An 18,008-nucleotide genomic window follows, 5' to 3' on the forward strand; every position below is an offset into this window, starting at 1 on the left:
AAAGGTTTTAAAGAAAGCTTCAAGATTTGAATTGATGATTTTAGTGAAAGACAAGAAAACAAAAATTTGGGAGAAAATCCCAAATTCTGGAATTTTCCATGCCTGGATTTACAAAGTGAAATCTGTATATTTGTTTGATTATTTATTATTAATTTACCATTGTGTGAAAGTCAAAGAGGACAACTTTGGGGAGTAGGTTCTGTAGGTTCCAGGACTCAAACTCAGACAGGCTGTGTGACAAGCTCTACCCACTGAGTTATCTTGCTGGCCAAGTGTGGTGTTTTAGGGAGAACCAGGCTTCGGTTCTTACAGAAAGTTGAGTAAATAATAGACTGATGCTTGTAAGTCATACCAAAGGACTCCAATCCTACCATCCCAGTTATGACACTGATTGATTGATTGATTGATCAACTTATAATTTGCTTAACCTTTTAGAGTCTCCCGCTTCTTATATAGAAAATATGAGAAAATGATACTGCTTATTGTACTGAAATTATTTGAAATTACGGAAATGACTTACAAATAGTTTGTAAGCACTGAATTACATTAGCAGCTATCACTGCTGATATTACTATTGAATTTGAGAAGGAAGAAAGCTTTTTCCTGCAGAAATGATTGCACTGGAGTCATTGAAAGGGGTGATGGGAGCTGATAAAAGCCTACTGTGATCTTAGCTACAAATGTGAACGTGGGCAAGTAGAGCTGGAAAATGTTCCAAAGTAAGCAAGACAGAGGATTCAATTTCCTGACTGGAGTGGGGCCATAGAATTAAACAGAAAAAAGGTACAATGTGGCTGAAATGAAGTATCTTTTAAATTTGTCTTCTTAGTTATTAATGCATTACTGTTGTTGTAGAAAATTGTATCGTTATCTTGTCATTGAGTTATTTGTCCATTAACTTATGTATGCATTTAGTTTTGGGGTTGGTGGATGGACATAGCCCCATCCATGCCAGGTGTGAATCCTGTTACAAAGCTATACCTGTACCCTGTAGAAAGATTAAAAAGCAGAAAGAATAAAGTAGAAAACAGAAACCAATCATCCGTCTACCACTCGAAGAACACTGGTGATGTTTTTGTTATTTTTTATATGCATAGATGTGTACATGAAGTTAAATTTTCTTAAATGATTTTTTGGGGGGGGTGAAATTGATAGAGTTTATAAGACATGGGCCCAGAAAAAGAATCTTTAGAGTGTGTTAGACTGTGTGTTTCTGTGTGTCTGTATCTATGCGCACATGTGTGGGGGTGCCATCAGAGGCCAAAGACCATTAACTCCTGAACTGATTAAGCATTGTAAGAGTCTCTTTCTTTTCTTTCAACAACTCAAGCATGGGCTTCATAGATGATAATAATCGCATGGTGCTTAATGTCAAAAGTTGAACATACAAGGTGATTCTTAGACATTATAGTTTACTACAGAGCCTTGTGTGAATATGCTATAAACCAATGATCCTTGTTACAAAAAAGTTCTTATCTTCAATATAAACAGGCAATTTTTTTTGGTTTTTCTAGACAGGGTTTCTCTGTGTAGCTTTGGAGCCTATCCTGGCACTCGCTCTGGAGACCAGGCTGGCCTCGAACTCACAGAGATCCACCTGCCTCTGCCTCCCAAGTGCTGGGATTAAAGGCGTGTGCCACCAACGCCCTGCTAAACAAGGCATTTTTAAGTTAATAGAATTTCAGCAGGTTCATAGATTCCCTAAAGCCCATCTGTGGCCCTCCAGGAACCTGGGGACCCTTCCTCACCACTAGAGCATGCTTAAGCCTCTGTTTATAAGATTTTCAAAACTATTCAGTCAGTTGTATGTTTCCTAACTTACAAGGGCTAGATCAAAGATTATTCCCATGAGAAATGTTGAATGTATGAAGAATGGATTTTGAGGCTTTGAAAATGGTTAGTACCTCAAAAGATTCAATATCCAAACATCTGCATTTGTTATAGAAACAGATACTAGTTAGCTGAACAAAACAGTCATAATGATATTTGTCACCCAGGGCCTGTGGTCTGTTGCTGATTAATACAGTACCTTTCTCATTTGACTTTTAACACCACAGCACAAGTATTATTTCCCTGGATTCTCTGGAGAAGCACCTAAAGATGGGTTTCTGACAGTGTTTGCTGGCTTTGCGTCTATTGAATAAGTTCTTCAACTGCCTTATTAGGAGTGATATGAGGGCAACACTTTTTCTGCTTTTCACCTTGTGTTTTGTTTACTGTATTAGGATATTTGATTTCAGATCGAATGAATTTAAACAGAAATTAAATGGAAATTTGAATAAAAAAAAGACTTCCCTCTGACGACCTGACAGGGGTCACTGCTGTAAAGTAAACTTCCTTGTGTTATTTTTCTGTTCTGTGATCCAGTAAAGGGGTGGGGAGAGCCAAGCCACCTATGGGCAGAGTCATGAATCAAAACCAGAATGGTGGCATTAATGCTTTTTGGTTTTGACAGCCTACAAATTTTCTCAGCTATAACCTTTGGAGTGGTGTTAAGGAGGACGATTGGATCTTTTGGACTGAAAGAATGTGTCATGATTTGGCTTAATATAAGCCATTTTTATCCTTTTCTTATGTTTGGATCTCTATTATCTGTCTGTGAAATGTGTACAGTGAGGCCGTGGGGAAGGTCTTCCCCCTAATTCTTTGCTATGTTATGTGGAGGATACCACAGACAGTCAATAACAATCAATAGCAATTGTAGCCTGGCCCAGAGACTGGAGTCAGGGGTGGGAATAGGTCCAGGGTACTTTTCATCAATTTTATTTCCCTAGTTTTTCCTATAATTTTAAGATTAAATTGGAAGTTTTATTTGCTATGAGAACAAATAACCACTTTTTCTTTTCCATTTTTTTGTTTGAGAGGGAATATGAAATCCCAGGTGTTTTCTCTCTGTTAATGAGAAAAAATGTCTTTTTGCTTCAGACTGAATGAGCAGAGAGGGGGACGGGAGATTTGCATGGTTAAATGACTGTGGGCCTTTCCTTGTGGAAGTAATATTCCCCTGTTGTCAATTACTTCCATACAGACATCTGGATGTTTACCCTAGAAGTGTGCAGATGTCAACTTGTTCTGTATCGAACTTGAAAATGTGGTGATAACTTGACTTTGATTTGAGTAAACATAAAATATCTAGCATTTAAAGTCAGAAGTTCACTGTGGGAGAGGGTATAGACTGACATTTATTAAAAACAATAGTGCCTTGGAAAAGAAATTGGAACCATCCCTAAAGAAATAGACACTCAGATAAAGTAAACAAAGCTGCAGTTATGTTATCTGAAGCCAATAGCAGAGTTTGATAATGACATTTATCTCTTCCTTGAACTTGCAGAGGCGGGTGCTGAGGACATTGATGTTCTTCCCAATGGTCTGGCTTTCTTTAGTGTGGTGAGTACCATTTGCTTGTCCCACACGCAGCCAGGAACGGACCTGCTCGGCCATTCATTTAAGCCCATAGAGTGGAAACAGATTTTAAAATCCTTACCTCTCAAAGTAAATTCTGAGAAAAAAGACAGGTCAGGCTGGATTGAGAATTGTCCTTAAGCTTTTCTGAGTGTAGAGTTGAACAGTCTTTGCAAACTGATCAATTGCCTTTTGTCTCCTTGTTGCATAGCCTGGTGGTCTGTAGAGCGAGTTCCAGGATGGCCAGGGCTATACAAAGGAACTCTGCCTTGAACAAAATAGAAATAAAGCAAATGTTTAAAGCAGAGGAATACTGGAATAGTTAAAGGTGTTACTATGATTATGAATAGTTCTCACTCTCTCGTAGTGCTGCCTCATAATAGAAACACATTATTGTTGAAAGACGTAAGTGAAGAAAAAAGATTATTAAACTGCTGACATGGAGTTGTTACGAAGTACTGAAACAGCTCATTTTATTCTGCCTATTGGGCCAGGCAGCAAGAATGTAGGCAATCGCAGATAGATGTTAAAAATTAAGGATTTCTTATGTCCATTTTGGTGTATAACAAGTCTTTGTTTTTACTGTGCCCTCAAATTTACATAAAACATAACTATATTGCATTAGTAAACTGAATACAGTAGTGAATTAATACAGAGTTTATTGTCACCAGTAATGTTTCTCTTTAAATTAGAAGGACTCTGCATCTTCTAGTTAGCCAGATAACTCAAATTATCTCTGCAAATGCATGAAAGCTGTTAATACAATTCAATATTTTCTCAATTAAAAGTTCCAAAGTAGCTGGAAATAAGAGGAATTACCAGAAACCAACAGTAAGCACCATTTTGTGTGTGTGTGTGTGTGTGTGTGTGTGTGTGTGTGTGTGTGTGTGTGTGTGTGTGTGTGTGGTACGTGTTTCAAGACAGGATTTCTCTGTATAACAGCCTTAGTTGTCCTGAACACTCACTCTGTAGACCAGTCTAGCCTGGAACTCACAGAGATCCATCTGCCTCTGTCTCCAGATTCCTGGGATTAAGACATGGGCTACCACCACTTGGCTAGCAAGCACCATTCTAAATAAAATATGAACCATGTTACCATTAATGTCCAAGAGGAGAGAAAGTCACTGGATTCCAAAACTATTGCCACTCAACTGGAATACCTAATGACCTAATACAACAAGAAAAACAAATGTGAGTTAGAAACCAAAAACACAAAAAGTGGTCATTCTTTTCAGATAATGTGACCCTCTGGTTTTTTAAACAACCCAGAAGTCACCTAACAGACTGTTAGTAATTAAAGAAGATTTAGACTCAGAATGAACATATAAAGTGTCAGGATGTTCCCTGGGCTATACCAAAGAATGAGTAATTAACTGTGCTCCATTCAGACATGGGTTCTCACTTGGTGATTAAGTATTGGCATGGTAGAAGGGTTGGTACCAGAATACATAAGATACATAAAAAGAACAAAATAGAGTCCACTAACAGACCAGTATGAAAATGATGATCCAGGACAGGGTAAAGGAGACACTTCGGACTGATATATTTGCCATGCTCCAGGTCCTGGCATCTAGCAGCAAATAGAAGAGTCCTGGCTTATGTTCCTACCATTCTGGTCAAGATATGACAAAGGGATGATGCAGTGGGGAGTAAAGGTTCTGGTGTGTGTGTGGCATCATGGTGTCATTTGGGAATAGAGAAGACATCTGTCTGGTTAAGGACATTGCCCAGGGTGAATCTTGCCCATTTGGTGAGAAGAGACTCGTGCTAGGCAAGAAGAGTCCACAAGGACTGAGGATTGGGCAGACAAGCTGGGTGTAGGACAGTGGTAGTCTCAGCACTTTATACACTTCTCCCTTGCTCCATGCAATGCTGCCCACCACACGGTACCCATGCAGGCATTAACACATATGTATGCCAGTGGCAGTGCGGGGACACAGAAAAGTAAGATAGAGTAAGGGGACAAGATCGGGTCAGGCAGAGACTGTGCTTGGAGGCAGCCTCAGAGAAATGTGACATCTGGAATAGATGGAAGCAGACTGAGGGATGGAGCCCTCCCTCTTCCTGGCAGTGGGTTTGGGAGTAAACTGTGCTGTGAGAACATGCTTGCTTGCTAAAGAGGGTCAGGAAGCCTGGATGCCTAAGGCATTATTGGTATGGACGACAGTCGACAGTCGTGGGATGAGGTGCGAGATGGCAGCAGAGGCAGGGAGGGTGAGAACGTCCTGTTGCAAAAGGCCTTCAAGCCATTCTAAAATCTCTTCTCAGAATCCGACTGAGGTAGGAAGGAATGAGTGTTTTGGTTAAAGGTGTGTTATATAATCTGTCACAATCTGGATGCTGAGGGAACATGGATGTCAGGGAAGTAAGGGCAGGAACAAAAGATCTGTTTTCTTGGTCCTGAAATGTCAATGGGGGTAGCCACAGAGAAGTGGAGTGAACTGCCCATGTCTGTATGAAGGGATGTCCTTTCAAGGTAACACCAACAGTCGTCTGCCAGGCTCAAGCCTTCCTTCCAGCCTCTTGTGGAGTGCAGGCCTGGGATGTGAGGGTTTTCTCAGTTCATACGTGACTGTCCGCTCTCCTGACCCTCAGCTCTGCCTGGACTCTCTCACTCTGCCACTCATTTGGTAGCCCTTCCAGAGAACTGACCTGAATAGTCTGTCAGGGCTCCACAAAATGATCTGTTGTTCATCTTTCAGGCTCCCAGCTATCGTTTGTTTCTTCTCTGTTTCTCTGTGCTCCTAGCTGTCCAGCCCACCTTTTTCTTTGTACTCGTGGCTGCAGACCACCAGCTTTAACTGGAGTTGTTGCTTATCGTTCATGTGCAGTACATACATAACTCAAGAAGATACTTAAGCCTTTGTGTTTCATTTTTCCTCTCATTGTTTCCAAAGGGCCTCAAGTTTCCAGGGCTCCACAGCTTTGCACCAGATAAGCCTGGAGGAATCCTGATGATGGATCTCAAAGAAGAAAAGCCCAGGGCACTGGAATTAAGAGTCAGCTGGGGCTTCGATTTGGCTTCATTTAACCCGCATGGCATTAGCACTTTCATAGATGGTGGTAAGAGCTGATGAGTTACCAAGGTGAAGACATGAACATGGGAAATAGCCTTGAAACACACATGCGTGCATGCACACGCACAGAAAGGACAATGACCTCATGAAACAAGCCAGTGTTCTTCCTACCAGCCATGTTCACACGTCTCCTACACTTGCAGCACATTGTGCTGTGTTCTGAAATGTCTGGCAGTTAACAACCATAGGAAGGTTTGGATTTCCTGACCTTCTCATATACCCGTGGGCACTTGATTAAAAAGACCTGTATCTCTGAGCCCACGAACGCATTATGCCGGATTCTGTGTGTAGAGTGGGGGGCCGCTCCTTCTTAAAGGTCAGGGGATCAGTGATCAGAACTAATACCAGGCCAATGGTAGTCAGAAGGACCAGCAAGATGATGATCTGATAGGGTACTGAACAGCTTGTGCCTTCAACCTTTCCATGCCCATGGTATGGAAGTGACCCTGCTGCCCAGTGGGCCTGCATGTATGTCTTACGAAACTAACTCTGCCCTTTCCATCTTTCAGATGACACAGTTTATCTCTTTGTTGTGAACCACCCGGAATTCAAGAATACAGTGGAAATTTTTAAGTTTGAAGAAGAAGAAAATTCTTTGTTGCATCTCAAGACAATTAAGCATGAGCTCCTTCCAAGGTGCTTTTCTTTTGTCCTCATTTGCCTGGTATATCTTTTGTCTCTGGTACATCTATAGGTGTGTGTGTGTGTGTGTGTGTGTGTGTGTGTGTGTGTGTGTGTGTGTGTGTGTAGCCGAGGATGGCCTTGGGTATCATTCCATAGGAGCCATCTACCTTGTTTTTGAGAGTCTTTCATTGCCCTGGAGTTTACCTAGTAAGCTCAGCCTGGTGGCCAGGGAGCCCCAGGGATACTGTTCCCACCCATCCATCTAGGACTCGGAGCATGTGCTAGACATCTGGCTTTCTTGCCATGGAATTGTGAGGATTGATCTCAGGTCCTCATTCAAGCGTGACAGTTGCTTTGCTATCTGCTATCGTCTCAGACTGTATTGCTGACATTCTTAAACACTAGTTATTTTGGGTGATTCTCTCACCTTTTGTTAGGTAATGCATTATATAAAGCCTAACATATGATACCTTATATGTAGTTTGGGAGTTTATAAATGTACATGTGTATGAAGCAGGTTAAGCATTTCCAAACTGAAATCCAAAGTCTGGGATGTCCTATAGTTTGAGTCTTTTTGAGCCAGGATGCTACAGGCAGAAATTCCACACTATGATGTTTTCTTTCCTGTACATGTTTTTAAGTGTTGTGTGGTTTCCTATGCAAGAACTGCCCAGTATCAAGCAGTCAGCATCCTAGTCTGGATGGGAAGGGATTCAAGAGACCCCATCCCTCGCTGAGAATCTATTGGCTGTTGGTCTCTGGGGGAGGGAATGTACTTTTCCTTAAGGGATGTGGCCCCAATAGGCTGACCATACTCCAGTGGATGCTTCCACACCCTGGCATACAGATAGCAGTAATTGGACTCATTGGGTGATTTTTTTAAAAAAATAAGAGAGCATGAAATTTAAAGGGAGACTTGGTGGGCATTGAGGTCCAAGAGGAGTTGGAAGGAGATAGTAAGGGGTAGATATAATCAAAATGATTGTAAAAATGTATGAAATGTTCACAAAACTAATACATATTATCATTTTATGTCTAAGTGAAATGTAGACATACATTTAGACTTGGTCTCATCCACAAAAGAGATCTCATTATGTTTCTTGCAATTATAAAAAAAAATCAGAAATACTTCTAGTGTCCCAAGGTTTTTGGATAAAGGCCACTCATCATCTCTGTCGTAGTCTCTCTCCCTCTGTCTCTGTCTCTCTCTGTCTCATGTATGTGGTGTGTGTGTGTGTGTGTGTGTGTGTGTGTGTGTGTGTGTGTGTGTGTGTGTGTGTGTGTTTCCTTATAGATAAGGGAAAGTATGGCTGATAAGCACTTTTATAATGATTAGTGTTCTGAATGAACTTCCTTGAGAAATGATGAAACAGCAGCCTTCAGGGAGACACTCTTCAGGCCCAGTGTGAGAACAGAAGATAAACCCTGCCACTTTTCATGGCTGTCACCGTCATCTCCAATAACTTCACACTCAAATCCCTGTCCTTCCCTGGAGGAGTAGCTTGTCTTTGGTGGGGCTCCCAGGCCTTATAGAAAGCACACTCGAGGGGCTCATCATAGCTGTGGGTTAATGTCCCTGCAGAATTGAGTATCCAAGTTGGAAGGGCACTACTACCACCAAAATGACACTGATGCAGAGTGCGTGGATTTCTTCCAGCTCAGTTTGCACTGGACTCCTGCTTGAAGTTTAAACTTGATAGATATTTTCTAATCTTTACATCTCTCTCTAGGTTATAAGCATGCAATGTCCAATCATTCTTCCCCAAAATGCACTTCGTAATAAACAGGAGCATGAATACCAGTCAGGCAGAGTCTGAATTGTGGAGTGTTTCCAGAAAAAAAAAGCCTTCCTTGTAGCTCTGTATTTTTCATTTGACAGAGAAGAAAGCAGGTCTTTCAGAAATTTTTGCATAAGATAATTGGAATTTCAATTTAATAACACCCTTGCCTAGCTGGTTGGCAACGGTAATTGTTTTTAGCATATCAATCTCTCTCTTGAAGCACTGTTCTCCGACCATTTCATCATCTGTCTCTCTGCAAGTGTTTATTGAATGTCTGTTCATTGCTGGCTTGGCAGCTTTGCGAGGCAGGTAGAAATTGAACAGTCAACCTTAGTTTGACTAATGACTAAGCAAGAGACCTCGGGAAAGTCCAGCAGCAGAATAAATGAGGGTGGGATAAATGTGACTGACAGCCTAATGACAGACAGGGCCTGTCCAGTTCCACACCTGAGCAGCTCTTTATAGGCAGTTGTTAAAGCCTGTAATGTTCGCGTCAGAAAACATGCTTTTAGCTGAGCATGATGGCACACACCTGTAATACTAGGACCCAGGTGGTAGAGGATATCAGGAATTCAAGGACGTTTTCAGCTACACAGTGAGTTCCAAGCCAGCCTGGCCTACCGGGGACCCTGTGTCAAAGATGATAGTAATAAAATAATACTTTTTTTTTCTTTTGAGACAGGGTCTCAGTGTGTAACTCTGGTTGAGTTTGAACTCACTTTCTTTCTTCCTCTACTGTGTGTGCCCCTGACTGGATATCTTTCTTTCTACAAAGGGTTCTGCCATAACTGCCTTGAAATGTATGTTATTGTTCTCTTGCCGTTGTCACCATAGGGCATTGCCTATGGTTCTGGATCGTGTCATCTGGACCATTGTCATGTGATTATAGTCTTATTTTCTGTGGAAAACCCCTCCCCAAATTCTGAACCCCTGCTGTGTAATGCTTGCGAACAGTTATGGTATCTTCTACAAGGAGGTAGATAATCAGGCTTCTAATTTCCTCTCCCATGCTATTTTTCTCTTTCAGTGTGAATGACATCGTAGCTGTTGGGCCAGCCCACTTCTATGCCACCAATGACCACTATTTCTCAGATCCTTTCTTAAAGTATTTGGAGACGTACTTGAACCTACGCTGGGCAAATGTTGTTTACTACAGTCCAGATGAAGTTAAGCTGGTGGCAGAGGGATTCGATTCAGCCAATGGAATCAATATTTCACCTGACAAAAAGTACAACTCTTTACGTAGCATCTTCACTTCTCCTAAATAAATTGTCCTGATAAGCAAATCCCTGAGGCTCCAATATATCCTTTTTAATTTTAGGTGTAGCATTATAGTTTGCATATTAAATAACACTATAATAGAATGACTTGATGTTTTAAATATAAGACAAAAGGAAAATTTTCAGGTTTTAAAACCCCTTCAAAACAAAATTTTAAGTTAATTAATTGATGTCATTCTATTGACTATATTGTTCTATCACAATAATCATTCTAAACTGGTCTAACTATTTCTTTGTTGACGGATATGTGCTTATTTGTTTTCTATATCAAAACCATCTTGTGCTTCTCATTTAGCACCACAATCAATAAAACCAATTACTACTTTAAAGTAAAAATTCCCTAAAACAGTATTAAAACATAATAGTTAAACTTTAGAATTTTGGACTTCTACAGCTCTGGGTTCAAATCCCAGCTCTGGGTTCAAATCCCAGTTACTTTATGGTGAGTACCACCTACTTGAATACTTGTACAAAATTTCTGTAGAATGAACTCCTATGAGTGCACAGACCTCCTATTAATCTTTTCAGTGTTAATCTTAATAGATGTTGCTGAATTGTGTTCCAAAAGTTCTCTTCTTATTTTTAGTTTTAGTTTTCCTCTGCCTTACTGCACTGAACAATTTAAACTACCACAAGGAATTTGACATTGCATGACAATTAGATGTTCTTGTTGTGTGATGCAATTTGTTCTTTCCTCTTTAGTTAGGAAGCAAATATAGATAGTTCAAGCCATCTCTCACTAGCCCAGTCTGCCCTTTCCAGTCAAATCTGTGTTTTCCCCACTTCTCGGATTTCTGTGTCTGTTGCAGCTCACTGTCAGCCTCCCTTCAGCTTTTGTACTCGGGCCACTGTGCTCTGCCTGTGGTCGGTTAGCCCATCCCCACCTCTGGCTGTGAGTGTCCACCGCAGCACCAGCTGGAAAGGACATATCCTGTCACTGGTGGCCTCAGCTGTCACTTTGTCATCAAGCTACTTCTTTCTTAAGCATGAAGTAGAAAGCCAGTCAGTGGTGGCGCACACCTTTAATCCCAGTATTCAGAAGGCAGACTTCTGTGAGTTCGGGGCCAGCCTGGTCTACACAGCTACACAGAGAACCCTGTCTCCAAAAAGAAACAAACAAACAGTAGCATGCAGTAGAATCCAGGCCCTGTCAGGCCAAGGGAGGGAAGGTCTGGACTTGCTGCAATGAGTAGCTTCACCCTCTCTTTCTTATTCCCACACTTCCCATAAGACAATGGGTGCCTTACGTTGCTGACACCCATCTATAGCTTACATCCCTTTACCTTGGCTCACTTGCTTTCAGAACGGGCTCCTTCCCCTGCTCTGGTGTAAGAGACCCTTCCTTTGAGAGTTTTTCAGTACCCTGACATTTCTTCAGTCTCATGGTACTGGGACGTTATTGACTTGGGTGTTTCATGTGCACAAACCAGATTGAACTGGTGAACTTGTTAGAAATGTTTGAAGAGCAAAAATGTGTCCCTTCCCTGTGTGTATGTTACAAGGTCAGGGATTTTGGCCTCATGTGGGAAGACTGCTCAGTAAGACAGCTACCATGGAATATTGGATTTCAATTTCATGGGTTAACCTCACCCACTGCCCCTTAGATATAGACATGCAGTTCTGGATAAATACTTAATATTAAGATGATGTGAGTATTAATATTTTTATTAAACATTAGGACATATTCCTTAATATTTGAAGTATTCCATACCATGTAATTCTATATGTCCATGTTAAAGATGTGAAAATGTATGGCTTATGGCTTTTTTGTTATAAAACCAAACTTTTTGTGTTATTTCAATGGCAAATATTGTGAACTTCACATCTAATTGATATTTTTCTTACAAACCTTTTAAAAACTAATTTGATACCCATGATTGTTGTACTGCTGAACTGATTTTGAAGGCTTTTTTAAAAATAAAAGTTGACCTTTATCAAGCATTCTTCCTACATATCCCATGAAATCTTAGCAGGTTTCAGGACTTTCTCTTTCCTGCTGTATGAAGACATCTCTGTTGGCAGAAAGTGCTAATCAGTGTCTTTTCTGAACAGGTATGTCTACGTTGCTGACATACTAGCTCATGAAATCCATGTTTTGGAAAAACAGCCTAATATGAATCTAACTCAATTAAAGGTAAATATTTAGTTGTATGTGTAGACATCAACTGATGGTTCTTTGCAGTATTCTAGCTGGACTAATTATAACAATATCACACTGAGAACACAGCAAGGGTATAGACAGGGCGGCCATCTACGTTCTTCAACATCCCCTTCCTCCAACAAGACACATCTGTTGGCAGCTGTCACTGGGTAGGACAGTGATTGCAGCCAGCAGTGGACTGAGTGATATTGGCATCCTGTTCCATGAGGTATTGATGATATCTAATGAATCCCAATAAGACCTTTCACAATTGAAAAGAAATAGTTGATTTTTCAAATGAAGATTTATGCACATTCAGTTTTTTCAATAATAAATGAAAGTAGAAATTGAGCTGCCCACCATTGTTATTTTCGGTCTGCCAACAAACACATATTTTAGGTTGGTTAAGAATTTCCTGTCTTGCTTTGATGGACTTCCTTAAGCTATCTGGTCACTGTGTATCTTTGGAAACAAAAGGAGTTCATTATTTTTATTATTCGGACAGATGGATTATCACCCTAGGTTTTTTATTTTCAGAGATGAAGAATGGCTCCAAGCCAGTTTATTAAATTTATTTTAGGCAGTATCGCTGTTAGGAGGGCAGGTATAGGGAGGTGTGTCTAATACCCCATATGCATAGGAAAGGAAAGGTTAGCTCCAAATTATTTAATCAGGTTGTTTGCATCACTTAGATATTGACATTATTTCTTTGTAAGGTTCTGCAGTTGGGCACACTGGTGGACAATTTATCTATTGATCCTTCCTCGGGTGACATCTGGGTTGGCTGTCACCCTAATGGCCAGAAGCTCTTCGTGTATGACCCGAACCATCCTCCATCATCAGAGGTTTTTATATTTTGAGTTTTTCAACCTTAATTATTCAAGTCCTCTGAACTAATAATGCAATAAACTGTCACCAGGATGATTTGTTAGTTCTTTTAAACTAATAACACAATAAACCTGGGAGGTAGTTTTGTAATTGCTTTAAGCCAATAATTGGCAGAATGTTACATTGTTCAAATGCTTTGAGAAAAGTAATCTCTTGATGGATTAAATTATGGTGGAAACTAGTCAAAAGTCATTTTCATAAAGACATGAGTCCTGTTGATGTGGTATAATGGCAGTTTAAAAATATCTGGATTATTGTCAACTCACAACACGACATGAGTTCTGTGGATGCTGAAGTAGTATCAAGGTGGGCACAGTGGTGGGAGCCTGTTTCTATGAATGCTGAATTGCTATAATCATGCAAAATCCTGTGTTGGCATGGCATGACTGGGTACTTTAAAAGTCCTTTCTTTGAAGACTGGAGAAAGTACATTAAATTAAGCATTAAGGAGATTGGTAACTGCTGTTTGCCACAGCATGCCTTCTTAATCATGTGTCTTTGGGGAAGACAAGGGATTATTGGTGCTTGAGTGGCATGGGTGTGTGGGATTCTCTATTAATACTTTGTATCTTCTGGGTAGGTTCTCCGGATCCAGAACATTCTATCCGAGAAGCCATCAGTAACTACAGTGTATATCAACAACGGGTCTGTCCTCCAGGGAAGTTCCGTGGCGACCATCTACGATAGGAAACTTCTTGTAGGCACTTTATACCAGAAAGCCTTGTACTGTGAACTCTAAGTTGTATTTTTGGCATGCAAGTACAATAAGTTGTAGCAAAACAATCTTTTGATGAATTGCTAATTCTGAGGGAATTTAACCGTCAGCACTGACCTAGGAATATACCACATACATAGCTAATTTTATTTCAAAGGAAAGGCCTACAATTCTGATGTACTTTCAGCATCAACAGAAAATTAACTTTATTATTGGTATTTTTTTAAAATGCCAATCAGGGAGAAATAAGAAAGCTGCTTTTTGATAAGGTGAATATGTTTTTGCACAGAGGGGTTTTAACTTTGTGCCTCACCATGTGGGAGGCCACTGAAACAGGGCGAGCCATCAAAGTGTCAGCGTCCGGGGTCCCCAAGCTGTGACCAGTGTGCCTGTTCAGGACTACTGATAGATAACATTTTGATGTTCTGTACTTACAGCTTTGTCTACTGTTTTACAAGTTAGAAGTGTATTAAAGACTAACCACAACCCAGGTTTTTGTTTGTGTTTAATTCCTGAAGCGGATTCTCAGGAGAATGGGAAAGAAGTGACTTTTAGGGGATTTGATTGGGCAAGAATGGTCATGCTGATCTCTCATGAAAGCTCAGTGTAAAGGGGCTCCTTATTGGGAAAAAAAAACTGAATACTGTAGCTCAAATTTTTATTTACTTACCTTTTCTTTGGAACACAATCTCATTACATAGCTCTGGCTGACCTGGAAATTGTTGTGTAGATCAAGGTGGCCTCATACTCACAGATACCCACCCACCTATGCCACAGGCAGCCTTCAAATGTTCAATTCTAAAGGCATCTCCTATAGGTTCTCTTCCTAAATAGAAGCCCACTTTAGATACAAAGAAGAGATAAAGGCTTGGGGTTGGCATCTTACCTACTCAGTAAACTGAACTGTGACCAGAAGCCAGGAGAGGTGTGGTCAGCTGTCCAAGTCTGCCTGGTTAGGTCAGAGTTAAGGGCGACAAAAATCACAAGGGGATCATTTTTTCCCCTCTAGCTCCAATAAGAGTCCTGAAGAGAGAATTTAATGTGTTTCTTTCTGTTGTCACTTACGTTTTTTTTTATTAAAATTTTATTATAAAGGACTTGCACATAAATCACCATTGTCACTTATCAAAGACTTTTGTTTCACTTTTCCATCTTCCTCATTATCATTAAGACACTTGTCAGTTAGTTATCGAATGCCCAACAATTGGGGAGTGCGCTCCCATTATTTCACTTAATCTTAATTGCAGCCTAGAGGGAAAAGATGTCGATATTGTATCGTCGTTAACATTTCACAGTCAGTCAAGGTCATGCACTTCCTAAGGGTGAATATCAATCTGTTTCTAATGCCAGACCCTGTGCCATTAGCAATTATATGAAGCTACTGCCATAGAACCCTATTGTATATCTTATGTTCTGTTGTGTGTTTTCTTCCAAGGTACCAATTTAAGTTCTGCATTTTGTCAAATGATTTAATGGCTTTAGAACTGAAATTGCAGAAGTATTCTTAAACTTGGGCTCTGGTTCACTTAGTCTGTTTTGTATTTATATTTCTCTGTTATTTATTATTTTCAATTTTTCAATTTATTCTGTTAATGAATCAGGGATATATTTCAGGCCAAGGAGATTAATGCTTCTTGCTGCTTTCATTATCTAAGGGGGAAATGTTCACAGGTGATTAAGGCAAGATTAAATATTGTTTTCCTAAGAACACAATCCAAGAAAGGAATGTTTTCGATTTTAGGAGATGTTAACAATGGCTATCTATCTAAAAAGACACATTCATAAGAAAATACCAGGGTATAATAGGTATCAAGTAAAGTTGCTTTCCATTTCACTTATTCAAAATTTCATTTGTGCAAAAGTGAGTATGTATTAATAAGCACATACATTGTTTATCCCAGGTATACAAGAAAGGTTTTAATAAATCCCAATGTGGGGTATCAATGGGTATGAGAAATTGTTTTATCAAACTATAAGTATAATGTATATTAATTTATGGTGACCTTTTATGATTATATACTGAGGGGATCATTTTAGTGATTAAGTCATCATTGTCCAAAACAACAGTTGTGATTTGGCACTCCTGGGGGATATATTAGGGACCCCCCCCCCGCCGTGTTTATACACATGTGCCTGCAGAGGCTAGAGGAAGATATTCAAATGTCTTCCTCTATTGTTCTCCATTCCATTGACTTCGGACAGGTGTCTTCATGACACTGAAGCTTTGTGTTCCAGCTAGCACCATATGCTCAGCTTTTATGTGGGTTAGGGGAATTCCAACTCAGAACCTCTTGCAAACACTCTGATCCACCCATCTCATCAGCCTTTACTTTTACTCTTCTTTCTTTTAAATGAAACCTTGGCTGTTTCATTTACTATGAGGAGCAAGGAAAATTAAATCAGCTGTATTATCTTCATTTTTTTTTTTTTTTGGCATGGGTTAATCATTCCTGAAGACGATCTTTTCACTAGGTTTTAGACATTCAAAGTCTTGAGAGGATGGAATGCAAGGGAAATGCTATCGCTCCTTTCAGCTTCTGTTAAAACAAAAACAAAACCCAGCTCTTACCAGATTATCTAGCCCCAGCCTGGCTTTGGACATCTGGTTTTCCTGCCCTAGCCTCCTGAGTGTTCAACTGATTTCTCCACGTAGATGCTATTCATTACTAATATTGAAAACCGTGCAACTGCATATTGGTCTCCTAGTAATATTGTTGTAGCGACACCTTTGATGAATGGGTAATAAAAATGGTTGTCTTAACTACTTTTCTGGGAGATGAACTCCAGGCCTTCAGAACTTTTGGCTTAGTGGGCCATACAGTCTACCCCCAGATCCGCTAAAGGCTGCATGCTCATGTGTTCCATGGAGGGTCATGAAGACAGATAACGTGTGCATTGACTCTCAATGCTCTTAATTCCAAGTAGATTTCACCTGCTTCTTTATACAGCAAATATCCCCATGTTCTATCCTCAGAGAACAGACCTCAAGACCTGGGACTGTCTGCTCTTTGTTTGGCTAGTTTGAGAACAAACTCTTGAAAGCCTTAAGGGATTGGCACACTGGGCAAAATGAACTTTGCCTGGTACCAAGATATCTTTTGAGAAAGAACTGATGTCATAACATTTTTCCCAAACCACATCTAATAAACCTCTTGTTAGTAAATAAAAATCGATGATGCTTGAAGGTGCAATGTTCCCTAAACTGCTGAAGTGTGTCCTGTCATCTTCAGACTCCCCAGTGGTATTGTTGATCTAAGAGGAATGTGTGGTCTTCACCAGAAAGACCTGCAGTCCACAGGAAAGAATAGCAAGAACCTCCCACGGAAGCTACGTCCTTTTTATTGTATTCGGCTCATCCTCCAGTCCCCAGACAGATGGACTTGGACTCTCACCATGTCCAGCACCGTGAAGGCACCACGAATATCTGGAGCCAAATTCCAGAGCGCTGACATCTGGAGAAGTCAAAGGACTTGGCTTTCAGGATTTTCTCCCCCTCTACAGGGTTTCAGGAGTGATTTCTGTGTTCCCATGTAGCTCTCCCCACCTTCGTTCCCTGGTGGAGCTGAAATTAATTATGTTCTGTAGCTTTAAGAAACAAACTGTCTTCACTCTACAAGGACTCCAACTGTGAGTTCAAACTGGAGCTACCTAGAGCTTGGCTGACCTTAGCCAGAGGTAACCGGCTCCGGCTCCCTGACTAGAGTCTTGGAGTTCCGAATCCCAGGCAGAAAACATTTTCCCCATTGTCCTTGGACTCTGAGCACCGATAGGTAGCCTTGGAATCTGCGCCTAAAGTAGCCTTGAACCGGCGCGCAAAGGTGCCTTTGAATCTCTCCCGGCATAGGTGGTCTTGAATCCCAAGAGCAAAAGTTTCCTTGAAACTCAAGCAGAGAAGTGGCTTTGAGCCTTGGAGCAGGAGAGAGCAAAGACTGCTGACTGCTGCCTGGGACAGGACCGATGCACCTGCCAGGAGGAGCAGGCGGGCGGGGCACAGGGGACTGATTAGTGGGCGGGGCCACCGCGTGTCCGCCCCCCACCTCCACCCTGTCCTCTGGGAGCAGTACTAGGCGGAGGCTCCTCGCCTCTAGGCACCCAGACATC

At 40.8% G+C, this 18,008-nt stretch overlaps 1 protein-coding gene across 1 annotated transcript in view; it reads left to right on the forward strand.

The window, feature by feature from the left end:
- The window catches only part of Pon2 (paraoxonase 2), a 33,958-nt gene extending 19,561 nt beyond the window's left edge, over positions 1-14,397 (forward strand). Inside the window, exons 3-9 of the mRNA XM_027389883.2 lie at positions 3,332-3,387; positions 6,300-6,465; positions 6,989-7,115; positions 9,912-10,112; positions 12,217-12,298; positions 13,021-13,149; positions 13,773-14,397. Of these exons, the coding sequence (XP_027245684.1) occupies positions 3,332-3,387; positions 6,300-6,465; positions 6,989-7,115; positions 9,912-10,112; positions 12,217-12,298; positions 13,021-13,149; positions 13,773-13,931 (920 nt within the window). The 3' untranslated portion in view covers positions 13,932-14,397. The remainder of the gene's footprint in view (positions 1-3,331; positions 3,388-6,299; positions 6,466-6,988; positions 7,116-9,911; positions 10,113-12,216; positions 12,299-13,020; positions 13,150-13,772) is intronic.
- The last annotated feature ends 3,611 nt before the right edge of the window (positions 14,398-18,008 follow it).

Source organism: Cricetulus griseus (genome assembly GCF_003668045.3).
Source record: "Cricetulus griseus strain 17A/GY chromosome 1 unlocalized genomic scaffold, alternate assembly CriGri-PICRH-1.0 chr1_0, whole genome shotgun sequence".
NCBI classification, from domain to species: domain Eukaryota; kingdom Metazoa; phylum Chordata; class Mammalia; order Rodentia; family Cricetidae; genus Cricetulus; species Cricetulus griseus.